The 17,847-nt window shown below is 37.5% G+C and overlaps 1 protein-coding gene across 1 annotated transcript in view; it reads right to left on the bottom strand.

Annotated features, from left to right (window-relative positions):
* LOC107100331 (proline-rich transmembrane protein 1-like) overlaps window positions 1-16,249 on the bottom strand; it is a 25,879-nt gene extending 9,630 nt beyond the window's left edge. Inside the window, exons 1-2 of the mRNA XM_015398779.1 lie at window positions 15,992-16,249; window positions 8,802-9,023 (exon numbers count right to left, since the gene is read on the bottom strand). Coding sequence (XP_015254265.1) covers window positions 8,802-9,023; window positions 15,992-16,108 — 339 coding nt within the window. The 5' untranslated portion in view covers window positions 16,109-16,249. The remainder of the gene's footprint in view (window positions 1-8,801; window positions 9,024-15,991) is intronic.
* Between the last annotated feature and the right edge of the window lie 1,598 nt (window positions 16,250-17,847).

Here is a 17,847-nt window from a genome sequence, read left to right as displayed (position 1 = left end):
CTTAGTTGCTACTGTTTTATGACAAATGCGACATACTGGCTCGCATAGGTTAAGCGGTCCGCCTCAGTCATTTGGTTTGAATCTGAAATACTCCCACACTGCGGCTGTTGCGCTCGGCTTTCAAACCAGTTCCATTTCGAGCCCCACCCCCAACATAAGATGTGGGTTTTTTATTTTTTTACCTCGCTAACTCCTCACGGGTCTAAAGCTGCAGAAGTATAAAATGATGCGCCCTGACTACCTGATGCGATAGTCCACTCCTCCTCCATTCTCAAAAATGTGGGGTCAGTAGATAGCACCGGAGTTAAGCCTTTTCATCCAGCGTCATCAATAGAAGGAGAAAAACACAAGCTGAGACGATATAGCCGATAAATGAAATGACGTGGATCATTTTTATTTATCGTGCGATTAATTGATTTATTGATTATTGCGACAGGCCTAGCGACAAGCTCACTGCAACACACTGCTGCTTCCCGTGACACCTCCTCTCTACACCACCAATTAGGATCACATCTGTTTATAACATCTAGAATCTATGATTATTTTCGCTAAACCACTTTTTAACTCATATTCTCTGTCCTCGTCTTGTTAACCTAATATAGGTACTTTATTTAAGAAACAGTTCCAACTGGTTAGTGTTTACTGAAAATTGCTCTGCATATGGTAATTGTGGCTAGGGTTGGAGATAAGACGGGAAGGAAGACATTTCCAGACCACAGCACTTCTAGTTGGATGATACCACACCAGATTCAATCAGTGGAAGTAAACATCATTATGTCACAATCAATTTCCCCATTACCAGGAGAAAAAAACAGGATGCACTCAGAGTCATAAAAGACAATGACTAAATGAGTGGGTAGCCACAGTACTTTCTACTTTAACAGCAACGAATTCAAAGCCGTCTCTTATTCTCAAGAAAAAGTCTGAGGCTATGACTGCAGGTGTTGCACATCTGAGGTCCTTTCTTTGCACATAAACCATATGTGGTTCAGCACAGAGGTTAACAATTTAGATCTCACACAGTGGTGTTACTTGTGAGACATTTTAAAAGTTCATTAAACAGATCGTTATTTTAATAAGGGTTCAAAATTCAAGGCTAAAATCTACCAGTCAGAATTTTGTGTATGAGCCGCTTTCTGTAAAGCTTTGACCTGCAGATACAAATTCAAACACATTCCAATTTCTTTTTCAGACCCTCTATAGTAATAAATTATAAAAGGATTAGAACAAATGTTTTATAATGTCTGTGCATGTTATTAAAATTGGCTGTTTTCATCAGACATTTGTAAGAACAAAAATCATGCTTTGTTATTTAGACAATTAGGAATAGAATCTTAGAATTTCTTTTGAATAGATGAGGACTTATATTGCATCTTGTATGGGTGGGAGCCACAGTTTCTTCAGCTACACATGTAAAGTACAGCATACTTTTTACCAAAGGCTTTTACTCTAGTTGAGGTGTGGGGGGGTGAGAGAAAATATAAAAAGGGGGATTTTCTTTTTGTTTCTTTTCTGTTTGCAGGGCATCTAATTGGTTCTCTCTGCTTATTCCTTTTGGAGCAAAGGATGTTTTAATCTTTGCTTGTCATTTGCTTCCAACTTGCATTTAGAGTTTCACGTGTTTCTTTTTGTATAATGCTTTTTCATGGTTTTTATGTCATTGTTTCTTAATGTGTTTCCCATCACCGTTTCTGTACACTCCGCTGTAAAGTGGTTGGAATAGACTATGATCTTTATTTATGCTGAAAACAAAACCAAACTTTTGCAGACTATTTAAATGGCTCACTGTCTTTATTTTTCATTACCAAAATGTCCATCACATATTCTTGTTTTCTCTAAACTGCAATTTGATTATATGTTAATATGTTAAGTATAGATTTTTGAAAGTATACCATAATCATTGCTGGATTTAAACAAAAACGAAGTTTGAAGATTTGATCATCTCACCATAAAACAAATTATAGGAGCCTTTTTACCAGCTTGGCTCGAAAAGATCACTTTAGAAAACCAGGGTAAAAGTCTTCTGAAAGAATATTCCATTAGGGGTACTAATGCTGCTCTTTGTTGCAGAAACTGCTCCGCCTTTATTCTATTCTGTGTACTTTATTTGATCCCTTAGTGAAGTTTTCCAAGTGGAAACAAGGCTATCAAGAATTAATGCGATGACAACTCAAATGTGTGAGCTATGTGCTTTGTTGGGATATATTGCCACAATGGAGCCAGATCAATTTGATGAACCACATCAAACCCTCCCCCTCCCTTTTCACAAATGGAACAAAATACTGGATCAATCAGCTGACAAGCTTCACGTAGAATTCCAAAGAACGCTAGCAGGAAGTAGCCTTTGTTTTCCTGCGTCAAAAGTCACGGATCACAGTGACCCATCGTGGATAGTGCCCGCTGAACAGGGTGAGACGGGGATCTCCGAAGCTCAACGCTGTGTGGATTTCCCCCCCTTTGTGAGGACCTCGATACCAATCACGGCCACTCTGCAGGGGGACAGCCTTGCTTTCGGTAGCCATAAGTAACCTTCCTCGATTTTTAAAAGCCGATCAGGTTTCTCTGCTGTAGCATCAGACTGATCTAAAAGTCTTCTAAAATCTAAAAAGATCGGACCCCGGTGAGACGGACCCACGCAGAGCTGAGGCTGAATGTGTTCACATTGTTTTAATTGCACTGTTATTATCATACCTGCTGCTATACCAAACGGACATTATTGAATGTATTAACATCTGGCCCATCTTGGATACTCTCAGAAGCCAGTTAAACGGACTCTTAGGGTTTTATTCTTTTCAAAACTAGTCACTTAGTCTACCTCGAGTTTATTTTCTAATAGCATATAATGTTCTGCATAGATGTAAGATTTCTGTAATCCTGAATTATTAGAATAAAGACATCATTGTTTGTGATTCATATAGCAGTGGTTCATCACTCAGGCTAGGTAATCATTTATTCATTATCTGCCAGATATCATTTTGCACAACAGCCTTTATGAGAGTCTGGTTTTAAACATGCCTTAAATGCATTAAACATTTTCCAATACAAACATGTGAAATGCATTACATTTGTTATAACAAAATAAAAGTTAGTGCATAAAAAACAAAATGCTGATTCCACACGGTTCTAAAACTTTAATGTTAATGATAAAAAAAATCTGTTGGGAGTTCAGTCCAGTTTTGTTCCCATAATCTAGGACATTTAAATTTGGTGTTTTAAAGATACGTTATCTATACGGGAAAAAAACAAAACAAAACAAGATAAACAGGAAAGATTTGAAAATAGGCTGAAACATTAGAGACACTTTGCATAAACTTTGACAAATTGTTTCCTGAAAAGAAAGAATTTAAATTTAAGGGCCGCCTTAGTGACCCGTTTAAACTTCTGACTCCATGAAACTTATTCTAGCTCCATCTCATCCACTGTCTTCAAACCTCTTTAACCAGAATGTACAGCTTGTTCGGGTGAAAACAAAGAAAGCCCAGAGGAGATTTTGTCAGGGTTGGAAACAGTGACACACCAGATCAAAATGAGGATTTCCAGAAAGCTTTTCTGGAGGTTATTTGAGGATGACATCACTTTAGCTGCACTTAAAGGAATAGTACGACCAAAACATGATTAGCCTTCATTTTCTACTCACCCCCATGCTGAACAACACTCTGGAGTACTTTTTTGATATCTCAAATGCATCTGGAGATCTGGGAGGCTTCTTGCTGTCTGCTGACGTTCAAATAATGGAGTTGTCTGGCGCCCGAGGCAGAAAGGTCCATAAAAGTCCACAAAAAACGTGTCAATATTCCTCCATACTGCTCGTCCAATGTAATCCAAGTGTCCTGAGTGGGTAGCATCCAGAATTTACTCGAAACGAAGTCATTTAGAATGTTTTTAGAGCATAAACAGTAGTGTATAGGATTTCCTGAAAGCGCGCATGTGCGTGTTCATGACGCTACGGAAGCCGGCAGACCAAACCAGCGCATTCAGCTCAGCAAAGGACTCATGCTCTTCCTCAACACTGAAGTCCTCAGACATTTTTCTTTCGTTGTTTCTTTCTTTGCACAGGTAAACAGCACATTTCTTCTTCTACGCTTGCATTATTGGCAGAGCAGACGCTGAATGCGCACTTTCATCTGGTTTGGTCTGCCGGCTTCCGTAGCGTCGTGATCGCGCAGGTGCGCGCTTTCAAGAAATCCTATACACTACTGTTTATGCTCTAAAAACATTCTAAATGACTTCGTTTCGAGTAAATTCTGGATGCTACCCACTCAGGACACTTGGAATACATTGGACGAGCAGTATGGAGGAATATTGACACGTTTTTTGTGGACTTTTATGGACCTTTCTGTCTCAGGCACCATAGACCTCCATTATTTGAATGTCAGCAAACAGCAAGAAGCCTCCCAGATCTCCAGATGCATTTGAGATATCAAAAAAGTACTCCAGGGTGTTGTTCAGCATGGGGGTGAGTAGAAAATGAAGGCTAATCATGTTTTGGGTGTACTATTCCTTTAAACAACACAAGAGTAACATGTCTCTTCAAAATTCATCATGGTCTCATTGTGATTCCTTTATTCAAGGGTTGCCACAGCGAGTCAATACGAGTCGCTCACAGACATGGCAAAGTTTTATATCTTTTGAGCTCACATTGGAGAAATTTACCTCTGCATTTAACCCATCCCATAGAGGAGCAGTGGGCTGCCATTGTGCAGCATCAGGTGAGCAGTGTGGGGTTAAGGGTCTTGCTCAGAGACCCAGAATGGCAGTCTGTGGGAGTGGGTTTCGAACTCACAACTTCAGTATTCCAAGCTCTATGCCCTAACCACTAGGCCACCACTCCCCCAAACAAGATCTCTCCCCACAAAAGCATCATGGGATTTGTTTTGGGGGGCGAGAGAGAACAGAGATGGAGCAGACACTGTGCTGGGAGCCGGAGTCACTTGACCAACGGGGAGGGAAAAGTACTGGTCATCTGTCCAAACGGTGAGATTGAGGGGTTAGGGAGACGTTTGGACAAAGCCAATGACCTAAATAAAGGTCCCTTAATAGCATAAAAATATTTGAATAGAGCTAGACTTAATCCAGTGCTAGCAATATTTCTGTATAAAAGCAAAACCTGTTTGCTGCTTTTAGAGTCAAGAGGGACTGGCAAAATTGTTGCAATGGAAATGTAATTTGTTTTATTCCACTTTTTAATAATGCTGAGCAATTAGTTGCATTTATAATACAATATTAATTTAACAAAAACACAATTTTGAAATCGCAGAGGCACTTATTTTTAATTACATATTTAATAGGAGTAGGACATTAAATTTCTCCCTCCAGTCCTTTGAATGGTGGTTAAATGCTTGAAGTGGGCCACACAGAAAGGTAGAGAGTTGTAGATAGCTCGCAGATCCATGCATGCAAGTAAAAGTAAACATTTTTCATACAATAGCTACAGTAAAGTCCTGTAACAATGGAATTTGGGCAAGCTAGCCCCCAAAAACCGAAAGCCTTGGGTAAAATATCTACAAGCCTGGTGTTGATGCAAAGGAAAAACGAAATAAAATCGCAATTCAGATTTTTGGAAAAATTGTCAGCCTTATTTTCTGAATTGTGAGTACTTTTTTTTATGAGAAAATTGGACTGGATATCAATGTTTATCTTTGTGCATCCAGTTTGCATAAGATAAAGATAACAGATCTCTTATCTGATATATTGCAAATGCAACTAATTGCCCACCACTCCCAGTGGTGGGCTAGTAGGTAGGGCATAGAAGTTGGAATCCTGAGGTTCTGAGGTCAAGCCCCACTTCCACAGACTGCTACTCTGGGTCCCTTAGCAAAGACCGTTAACCCCACACTGCTCCCAGGGCGCCGCACAATGGCAGCCCACTGCTCCCCAAGGGGATGGGTTAAATGCAGTGTTAATTTCTTTGATCTGACAGTGTAATGACTGAAAAAAAAAAAAAAACCTGTGACCCCATTTCTGTTTTTAGACAGGCTGTGTTCCCCAAACATGCTTGTGTACAGTAGGTACTGCTGCTGATGATGATGTCACAATATGACACCACTCTGCACTAAAACTAAAAATGTACTCATTTCTTAATCAACTATCTTCTAGAATTTCAAAATACTATTACCTATATTTGTTATTTTACGTTTCTTTGGCGACCCAAGATAGTTGTAAGCACAAAACAATCATTCTAAGTCTTGAAGTAAAGTGACGCATTCTAAGACAGACTGAGCTCTACCATTTAACACAAAACATCATTAATTCTTTTTATTCTTTTTATTAAGATCTGAGGGCAGAAGAGGATAAATGGAATATCTTTAAAAAATCCTTTTGTTATTCTAAATGTAGAAAATGCACAATTGTTCACACGAACCTGTTAACTACTGAGCACAGATAGCCACAGTGCTCACTAGGTCTCCTCCTTCATACCATGGTCTTTCAATTACTTTTTTGTTATCAATCAGGTAAAACTTCCTCCGTCATTAGACACTAACACTACAGGTGCTCCTTATGGACATTGCATCAGGATATTATCATTGTCCGGGCAATCGCAATGTTTTACATCATCGTGGCACCATTCAGCCAATCAGTGTAACGTCACTGGCGTGCGCTGGGCCTGAGCGGATCTGAGCAGCCGAGTAGATCTTGTATTCTACACCGGTCACTAAGTATGCAAACACCCAAAGAAGTGTTTAACCGGAGTGTGGAACAAGGCTCCAAAAGGAAATTACCTTCTCATTGAGCCATGCTTGAAAAAAGAAAAAAAAAATGGAGCAGATGTTAGGACATGTCTGAAAACAGAGGAGGAAGCAGCAAACCACAGTGCCTGCACTAGTTCTGTAGTAGCATGGCAGAATACCACAATCAGTTACTGAGAAAAATGCAGAAAGGGCTACACTATTCAGGAAATGTGGAAAAAAAAAGTAAAAGCCATGATAGTGGTAAATGTGCTCACCTGCTAGGGGTTTTTAATTCTCCTAGCAAGACAGTCTTAGGCTAAACTGGTTTAAATCCTATTCAAGATTAACATTTTTATGTGTTTAGGACTGTTTACCTTTGAGTTAGTGTTTCATTAAGCATCACGGACACAGATTCCACATGAGGTCAATGCCTGCTACCAAGCTGAGTGAGTCCCAGTATTCCTCAGAGCTCCACAGATTTTCACCTCAACCAGCCATACTGAAGCAGAGCTTGGACATTAGAGCAAAAAGAAAAGTCTGCCAGAAGAGGAGAGACCTTTGTTGTATTTAGTATGAGCCTCTGTGTATTACCATAAATGCTTGCTGGCGCTAAATCTGGACAGCCAAAAATAGCTTAAGCATCTGCTGCTGCTGCTCAGGGACTGAGCAAGCTGTCCACAGGCAAAGAGGATAGCGTTCAGCACACCAAGATGGCGACCATGAACAGATTTGAAATCCTCAGATGTCATAACCTCTACTTTCCCAATATCTAATGAGCTGACACTGAGTTGAACTGTTGGGATATCACTACACCAAGTTGTGAAAGTGTTGTCAGTTAATGTAACAAAGGGAAACAGCCTGTGGGTGTTATTTTTTTTCCCTCTTTCGACTTTTTTTTCTTCCACCTCTTCCAGTAAATTTGATTTACTTCTCTTAAAGTACTCACGTAGTTGTATTTTCAGCCACAAACTTCCATAAATGAATCAATAGTTGGTTTTTCAAAAACTTTCTATAAAAGAAAGCGTCACGTCTTTATTCTAAAACCCTTTTTATTCTAATATCTCTAAAAGAAAACCTTTCCATTAAGCATTCACCTGTATAGTAAATGGAATAATTTTATCAGTTGTCTTTTAAAGGTCTATTAGAAACATGAATACCTTTATAGGACACCAAAGACTATCTTTTCACTTAATGACTTAATTTGGTATTCAAAGTGAACGTTTGCTGAGGTGAAGTTAAAGACAGAGCCAAGATGGTAGGTTTAACAATGAAAATTAGTTCATTTTTACCATTATATGGTTGCCAAACAGGGCAGTAACTACCATTGAGGACACAAAGGTTATGTCCTCTGTATTTTATTAAATTATTTATTGCTTAAATTGTGATACAAACTAAAATAAATTACAGTAAAACTAAATGTAGCGTTAGCAGTCTATCATGAATGCAGACGAAAACATGGTTTACTATTGCATTCTTATGGCTTCATACAGGAAAAAGTCTCTTGGTCGAGGAACGTCTCACGCACCGTTCATTTTGCGCAAGCTCGGTATAACACATTACGTAACAACCTGTATGCTGTTTAACTTGGCTTTGCAACACAAAACAGACATATACTCAACAAGGACGATGATCTTGGTCTCCCACTAAACTGTAATGTGGTTTATGTTTGAAAAGCAAAAACTGGCGCAACAATCTACAAAAAAAAGTAGCTGTTTAATCATCCTGAGTCAACATGTGTGTCACTATGGTAAGCAGATGTTCTGACTCTTGACCTCAGTATTTATTGGGCCCTGCGTACGGCCCTGTTTCCAAATAATTTTATTTTAACACTTTGTTAGAAGATGAACTCACTATTGGGTGACTGAGGTCTCTGTTCATAAAGAAGAGAAAAAAAAGAAAGAAGAAAGAAAAGAAAAAAGAAGTGAAAGTAAAACACCTTTTATGAAAAAAAAAAAATAAAAATCAACTTAATCCCTCCTTTGTTGCCAAAAAAAACACCTGGTTGCATGTTCAGGCTTGCACCAACAAGCTCCATGGGTTATTAAGGCTATTCATGTCTTCCTGGATGAGAGCAACTGAAAAGTGGTGCAGAAATCAAAGAGAAGAATGAAAATACAAGTACAAGAAACTCACAAAGATGGAGAAGACCAGGGCTGCGATTCCAAGAGGCAGGCAGCAGCAGAGCATGGTGAAGATGGAGTAGCCCAAATAGTCGTTGACCGGGCTGGTCAGAGGAGCCTGGGTTACGTACACGGTGGGCTGCATGGAGATGGGAGCTGGCTGTCCTGGGTGCTGCTGGCTGGGATAAGGCTGCTGGTTGTATACCACACCTTGCTGCTGGGGGTATCCATAACCCTGAAGGCAGCAAGAAGGAAATACAATTAAAATCTGACTCTGGATGTTAAAGACATAAAAATAGGAGGATATGTATTCAATGCTATATTTTACCAGTGGAGTTTTTGATATGGGTATGCCTTACCATCCAGGGCAGTTTAGCACAGTGTATGGGAAATAAGAAAATAAGAGAAAAAGTTTGTACTTTAAGTCAGACTTTAAGTTATATCTATAAAGTATCTCTTCATACAGCTTATTGTGAACCTTGAGTCTTGCTGTAAGAACCTCCTAACATAACACTGAGTGCTTAATAGGTCTAGGCAATTCATTGTATTTGCAATATGATAGTTTGACAAAATGTAACTTTTTAAAACGGAGAACACTTAATTTTGGTCATATTACATAAAAAAAGACAGATTTCTCGTTCCAGCCCTTAAAGTGGCAGTACATAGCTTAAAGTAGGTTTGCAGCAGGTTCAGAAAGTTACAGCTAGCACCCAGATCCACCCATGCAAGTAGACAGTAAAGTCCTGCAACGATGGAGACTGGAGAGGAAAGCTATGAAGGTCATGAAAACAATAAAACCCTGGAGTGAAACATTTATGATTGTTGCTAGTGTAAAAGAAAATCTTAAAAAAAATCACAAAAAAATTCAGTCTCAGCCCTAATGCATACTTACCTTTACTAAGTTTGCAAATTAGAAACATAAATTCACTCTGGAAAACAGGAAGTATGATGACCAGCAAAGAAAAGCAGCTCTAAAAGAAAAAAAACTGTATGGAAACCAATTAGTTAAGAGCACATTATTTTAGTTCTAATGTTCCTAAGATGGCTTCCTGTTTCTCAGAAGATATAATTCAAGTATTTCTGTTAGTTTGTAAACCACTGAATGGCTTCCTACCTAAATATGTTAAAGATCGCCAGAGAATCAACATTAAGGCTACTTAGGTTCATATCTACTCTGCCTTTCCAGAATCAGAACCAGGAGAACCATCCAATTCATATGCTCCATAAATCGTTATAGAAACTTCCAGAAATCCATTAAACTTTTAAATACAGCAAAATCCATTTGTCTATAACATGGTGATAGAAGTCTTTAATCTTTAGTCACCAATGTGTGAGCCTGCAAGAATCTAGAAATAGAAAAAGCTCTCTTCCCCAGTAAGAGAAGGGAGTTGCCAGTGACCAACACTTCAGAGGTAACAGGCATACTTCATCAAAAAGTCCCAAAAGGTTCACAACCTCATAACCCCATAATGACTGTGCTACTGGTAGAATATTTGTCATTGCACTGAAGGTGGAAGGTTTGCAACTAAACTCACATCATATTTGTAGTCATCTCTTTTATCACCCCCCAAAAACTGTCTTGTAAAAACTAACTTAATTTACCTTTTTTTCTACTCCTCCATTAACAATGAAAGGTTTTACTGACAAAAATGAAGAAGTATGAAGGTATAAATTATAAAGGTCTAGGATGGGTTATATTAAGATTTTCAGAAGGTACAAAATTCAACATTTTACAGTGTGAAAAATAATGACAAATTTAAAACCTTCTGTATGACTGAAAACCTCAGAACAAACCTGAGAGTATTTGTTTCAATCTTGAACTGATTTGGGTGGAAACTAAAGGGGAAATTTTGGGCCAAAATGCAGAGCGGCATTCAAATTAGCAAAAACTCTTCATTCCAACTCTAAGGCAGTGGAGAGATATTTGGAGCGGGCTTTGAAAACAGTGAATTAAATCCTTTGTACCTCAGCTTTTTTTCATCTTAAGTCTTTCAGTTAATTCAAATATACTGAAAACAAAGCTAGCTGCCATGGGGCAATGCACTCCTACATTGCTAAGGGATGAGCCATAGTTGTTTCACATTGTACACTCTACAATGAATGTAAACTTATTTATACCCAACAGTTTTGGTATAGATGGTCTGAAAATAAAAGTAAAAATAAAATCTAAAGGAAATGGAGAAGAAAATTTGGCTCATTATCACACATCTCTGTTGAAGGAAATTAACTCAGAGTGCGCAGAGTGTCAGGGAAGAGGAAAACAGCCATTTACATTTATCTACTTGGTTAACTAATTTGCCTATGAGCAACAAGATCCTGTGTCTCTGATTCTGCAGTTTCTCCCTGTGCATACATGGGTTCTTCTCACTCTGAGCTCCCACAGTTGTTTTTCACTGTTTGGTTAATTTGTCTTTTCCTTCTCAATCGCTCTGAACCACAACTACGTGCATGATTGTTTTTTTGGTGTATCTTTGGGGTACAGTCTGGGCACCAACCCCCCGCATGCAATGATATACTATTATGATGGATGTATCAACTAAGGAAAATCAAAATATTTGAGATTCCTCACATCAATTTTGATCCCCCTAAAAAGAAAAGCATTTTGTCCAGCTTTTATTTTGAATCTAAATTGGCTAAGCATGTTATTGTATTGTCATTACAAGATAATGATGAGAACATATCCTCAGAACCAAACCATAACTTCTTTGTTTCATTATCTAATGTTCTATTTTGTAATGCAAAATAGCATAACAGCCATTCACAATGGCCCTTCCAAGTCAAACGCCAGCTGGATGGCAGTAACCTGACTCCGCCAGATGGATTAGATGGATTTGCTCTGCATATCCATCTGGAAACCTTCAGTTGAAGTAATTTTGGGAAGGGGCTAAAATACTGGTTAGCTGATTGGCCTATGTTGGTGATAGACGGGCCAAATAAACCAATCAGATCAACGAAGAATATGACATACTAACAGTGCGACGACGAAAACACAACCACAAGCCAGGCACAAGCCAATTGATAGATCAAACTCTTGTCGAAACCAGTCGGGAGAAGAGCAAAAACGTCTTTTCCTCTGAGAAAAGCCTCCAGAGCAGTGTTTTGCTCTTCTTTCAGTGAAGAAATACTCTGTAATTCCGATAAAACTTGCTCGACAGCCACCCTAACGCTAGTTTCATCGGCTGAAGCCGCCATGTTCTTTAGACTGAACTGTCGCGCTTCTCGTTGCGTCACACCTCAACCCGCCTCAAAGCCAACGCTGATTGGACGTTCGTTTGGTGAACTGCTCCAAATGTTGTTTAACGGAAAGTAGCCAGAATGATCTGCGAGTGAAACCTTGAAAGCTTGTGAGATCAGGATGGTCTCACGAGGCTAGGATGGCAGCCCACTTCCCTGCAACTGCCAGCAAAATCCCTTCCATTAACCCAATTTATTTTTTTACTCTGACTCCACCCTTTAACTGAATTACAGGGTCTGACCAGGAGATAATGCTTCTCTTTAGATCGTAATGTCCACAAACCATGACAGAAAGACTATATTAGTACAAAAATGTATGTTTACAAAGGAATTGTAGGGGACCAGCCAAGGGCCCATCAAGGAAAGTGGGGAAATTTTTAATGGCTACTACTGTACTGTCCAACAATATCTGACTGACTGTGTGGTAACATGCACCTAGAAATAGAAATGTTTTAAAACTGACATTTTTTCTGTTCCCATCTTCATTTCGGGAGGTCTGATCACCCACGCTAGACTTTAAAGCATCATGACTCTCTTTCACTCTAAACTTCAAAGTTAAGAATTATTAAACTGAGGACCTAAAAGTCATTTAGTAAAACTCTGCTAACTCAAATATGTAGAGGTAGTGTAACATCTTGTTTTTCTGTACATTTAACTAAGGCTATGTTCACACTGCAGGCCTTTATGATTAATTTCGATTTTTTTGTGAAATCCGATTTTTTCCAAATATATGCGATTTGTATGTGATCTACTGTGTGAACTGCAGTCATACAACGCAAGTGTCCCGCATGCGCAGTAGAGGATGCAATGACATCACAGGCCAGCATGCTCTGTGTTTACGTAAGTAAATATGGATGGTAGTGCCGGAGCGCCTCTAGCGATCTTTCCCAACCATAAAAACACAATCTTTTCAAGATGGTTAAACATAAATACTGCTCTCTGCATCACCGTCTACCATGGTTGTTGTTTTTCTTGCCGCTTCTTCATAGCCATTGGATTTGGGTCACTTCAGGCTGCAGTGTGAATGTAGCCTTTGTCCCAATTGATTAGTCTGATTATTGGTGTGGTAATTAATCATAAGTTAATAAGGAACAACTTTACTTGAACAAGGAGGCACTTGTGCAGATTTTGACAATAAGGGCCAGAACACACTAAATTTGATTTTGTATCCGATCCAACAGAAAATCGTTTTTGACGAGTTTGTGGTGTTTAGCGCTCATTAAAAGTCAATGAGGATGATAACACCCAACATGATTTTACGCAAAGGGGTCTTGCGTAGCTCCAACTGAGATAGATTCGGTTCTATTTTAGTCAGACTATGCAGCAATTCAGAGGCAATTTCATGGGTCTGATAAGAAGAGAGACACTGTTACAAAGTAAAACACATCCACTTTAGGGTGAAAAACAGGATAAAAGCTGTTAATGGCACGGGGAAAGAGTAAGTTTTGTAGCCATACATTGCGTATATAAACAGCAGGACAGATTTTCGCAAAAACAATGAATGAAACATAAAAAAATATATACTTTACTTATGATATGAATTCAGGAGGATAGAAAACGGATAACACAGAGTTCCTCTTTGAGCCTCGCAAAAGCAACGAAGGGCAGAAAGTCCAGTTTATCAATTTCTTCGAAAAAGGACTTTAGGGGGACAAAAAGATATAGTAAAATAGTGATCCTCTTTGAGCCTCACAAAAAACTAAATTATGAGGTCAGACAGAGCAGGTAAGCGTGGCACATCGCTCTCACCTCTTTATGAAAAAAAGAAAGTAAAACTTCGACAAACTTCACTGATCTCTCTCTGAGAATGACCTCTCACTGCCTCAATCAGCATATAAACATCTCATGGCGTTTGTTGCAGTTTTTCTTTTCTTTATACGTAGATCTCATTATGTTTTTTATATAAACATATAAACACTCTCCTTGTGTTCTGGTTTGAGATGCTGCCCAGACTCGTTAAATGGTGCTTTGCTTTATAGAATTCGCCAGTGTTTTTTCAAATGATTTTTTTATGACTTTTCCTAATCTTTCGAAGGCAAATGTGGGAAATTGTTTTAATTTGCATATAGCATGGAGACAGAAGTGGAAAAAAAATCTGCGCAGATCTGCTCACCGTGCCTAGTTGGAGTCTCTCTATACGCAGTCATTGTGACATGGAAAAAAAATTTTATTTGTTCGGAGATTAGAAAGTCGTATGCAACCGGTGTGTTCTGGCCTTTAGACCTCAAAGCTTTACGAGTTGACACAGTGTGGCTAGCATGGCAAGATCCCGTATAAGGCAACTGTTAAATTTAAAGATGCTGTGAATTATTTCATTAAAGTGTTCTCCAGTCTTTAATTGCTGTCAATGTGAGACTCTTGAGATATTCATATGATTAAGTATAAACCATTGCTCTTTTTTGAGAGCAATGCATTGCTACACATTTCAATGTCAGTACAGATAACAAAAAATTGGAAATTCAGATAATAAAATGAATTTGAATGCCATTTTTTAATCAATCTGCAGTCAACAGTTCTCTTATCAATTAAGTCTTCACCCCATCTTGAACCAAAACCTGTCAATGTTTCGACATTATGCATGTTATATATAAAAACTCAACACTTCTACTATTATTGAAGGTCAACAGATATATACTATATTTATAGACTTATTCAGAAAATGGAGAAGTTGGAATTCCCCTATAGTCAAAGAAGCTCAATAGCAAAAGCTACCTTTAGTTAATAATCAAAAAATAAAAACCATACCTGAATGTAGGAAACTGCCTGCTCATAAGTTTAATTAAAAGAATACACCACTACATTAAAATATTAATACTTCTGTTACCTAATTGAAAATATTAAGTAAAATAAATTTTATTGGATTTTCTAAGAATCCTTGTTTGAAATGCGAGTTCTCAAATAATTTTGAGTTCAACCTGTTTATCAGGATTTGTGTGGGCGAGGCTCATCCCATCCTCCATGTTGCTGTTGCCACACTTGGATAGGTAATGAAAACCGTTAAACGGTATAAGAATCTTACAGGAAAATTGAAACTGAATTTTCTTTTTTTTTTTTTATTAGGACAAAAATCTTATTTTTGTATGAATAAATCTGACTACACTGGACAACTGAATGGGTTGTGGAACTAAAGACAACAACTGTTTTCCTCAGTTTTACTTCTCCATTTAGATTTCAGCTTAAACAAATTAGATCATATCGTCAGAAAATTACTAATGCTCTATTAGTGTTGTAGTACTATAAACTTTTTATTTTTATGAACTCAAACAGCTTCATTTGTTACTACAACTACCAGTTCATCCTAATCATACTCAGATTAATCATCATTATCCAGAGGAATTTTATATATTACTAACAGAAACATGGATGATATGAGACCACTCCCGAACCTATTTGAAACATCTTGCAACAATGGAGATCCCATGAAATCCAACAGCAATCTCCCTTACTGGATCGCAGCATCACAAGCAGCCATTGTCATAAAAACCAACAGAATCTTATCCTTAAAAAGGGCTTCCTTTGAACAGTAAGTTCCTCTTTCATTAAAACACATAAATCAGACCCAAAGGTTTGACTAAAATGTACTTAAAAATAATGGTTGATACTACTTTTAAAAAAGTAATGTGTTTCATCTACTACGTCTTACGTAATTACTTTCGACATTACAGAGAGTAAAAGTTTAATATGTGCTGTTACATCAGCAAAGATTTGATAAAAAACAGAAATTTATCACATTCACTGTTGATGATCACCTATTTTTTTTTGTTCATAGATTTCAAATAATCAATGATTATTCTTTTTTAATCATAATAAATAGAAAAAAAGATTAGAAAAAAAGAAACAAGAGAGAAGAAAGGTGATAAAATTGTTGCTTTAATTTAAATAACATTTCCTTTTTATTTTTAAACACTATTACTGACATACAAGTAAATTACAAAAAGTTCAACTATTTAAATGCTTTTTTCCCCTTACCTGCTGTAAAGGCTGAGCGGCTCCCGGGTAATCATGATAGGCAGGAGGGGGGTTCAGAGCAGCTGCGGATTTCTCATCTTCAAAGCCTGGAGGGGCCCCTGACTTGTTAGAATCCATGGATGTTGCAGAGTGTATCTGTCACTAATCTCACTCTAGGAATAAAATAATGCTCCTTTCTGAACCAAACTGTGTGATGAACAACTTGTTCTCAGGGGCGCCCAAAATGTCCGACCCACTCTATGCACCTGGTCTAACTTAAAAGTCCAGAAAAACCCCAAGTCGCGTAAAGTTAATTAAATCAAATAATTGATTTCCGGCAGTGACTTTCAAAATAAAATATCACCCTAGCGTCCTTAGATTTATCTCAGGGCCGCTTGAAAAAAATAACCGCTTATTATGATGTTAGTGGGGTAACCTTCTAAATCTGAAGTTAGATATATTTTAAAGAATATGAAACAAGCTGGTTAATCTCGGATTTTCCTGTTATTGCGACAGAAGCCCATTGTTTTTGTATTAAACTGGCTTTTATTTTGAATATAGCACCGTTTCCAGATTGGATACGATGTTGTTGGATATTGTAGATTTCCTCATTTTTTTATTCTCTCTCTCCTTTACATAACATAAACATCTAAGAATTAATTTTGTTAAAATAAAAGATTTCTATTGGAAACACGCATCATTTATCTACAGTTGTTTAGGGTTGAAGCTTCAACCGTTATTATTTACTTTGAACATAGGAGATGCTTATTGGAGCCCCCACATTCTTTTTCTTTTATTCAATGTTTGATTATACTGTTATATTGTATTATATTTTCAAAATAAATGAGATAGTTAAAGTTTTTGAATATTTACACGCCTGTTGGCTACAGATGTTTGTACAAACAGCACATGGCAGCAGTGGGTGGGCGGGTTGAGTAGAAAGTGGGGGATTTCTGCAAATGCCCCATATTTCCTGGAAATGAAAATTAAGCAATCCAGTGGAAACAGGCGGAGTTTGCCCGGGGGTAATATTGTTCCCAGACTGAGATGACATTTAGAGATATCCGTGGAAAGAACTCCGGAGGTCTCAATCTGCTTTTGATAGTGTAAACCAAAACATAAATAAAAAGGAGTCTGTTGATTTACTAAGTAATGCCTCTACATCAGTTGTTTGAAAGGCACCTTCAAAGGGTCCACTAGAGAGAGCCATTATCACTTTGTAAAATTAAATCCACTGATCCCATTGGGGAACATTTTAGACGTGAACATTCTAGTGAACATTGAGATTTACAGACAAGTCAATTTTACCCATATATATATATATATATATATATATATATATATATATATATATATATATATATATATATATATATATATAAAGAAAAATATATAACAGGTGTTTTCTGTTGTGATTAGATTGTAGCTACATATTGAGTCTACAGCCTGGTGGAGGATGAATGGATAAAGATATAAATGATAATCTTGTGAAATGCACTTGTTTCTTCTTAAATTTTCTATCCTGATCTAGATCTTTAACCCACGGAGTGAAATTCAGTCAAAGACACATGGAATAAACTGGGTATTATTATTATTTTTATTATGGTTTTTTTTTTATTTGATTTCTTTTCTCATAAAAATTTCAATAATCAAAGCTGTTTTCAAAGACAGATGCATGAATACTCCTGGGGAAAAAATAACATCTTCATTGACTTTACATAGTTTCAACAACATAACAGTACATTAATATTGATATCTTTTGGTAAGAACTTACAAAGAATTAAGTTGCTCTAATTTTTACAAGTTATTGGAAAGACTTACATTTTGTGGAACAACATTGTGTCAAATTTCGAAGCTTTCAAATGGTCAGCTAAAAT

Source organism: Cyprinodon variegatus, unplaced genomic scaffold (assembly GCF_000732505.1).
Source record: "Cyprinodon variegatus isolate N-32 unplaced genomic scaffold, C_variegatus-1.0 Scaffold961, whole genome shotgun sequence".
Taxonomy (NCBI): Eukaryota; Metazoa; Chordata; class Actinopteri; order Cyprinodontiformes; family Cyprinodontidae; genus Cyprinodon; species Cyprinodon variegatus.
The sequence above is the reverse complement of the archived record's forward strand: the minus strand, read 5'-3'. Positions and strand labels throughout refer to the sequence as shown.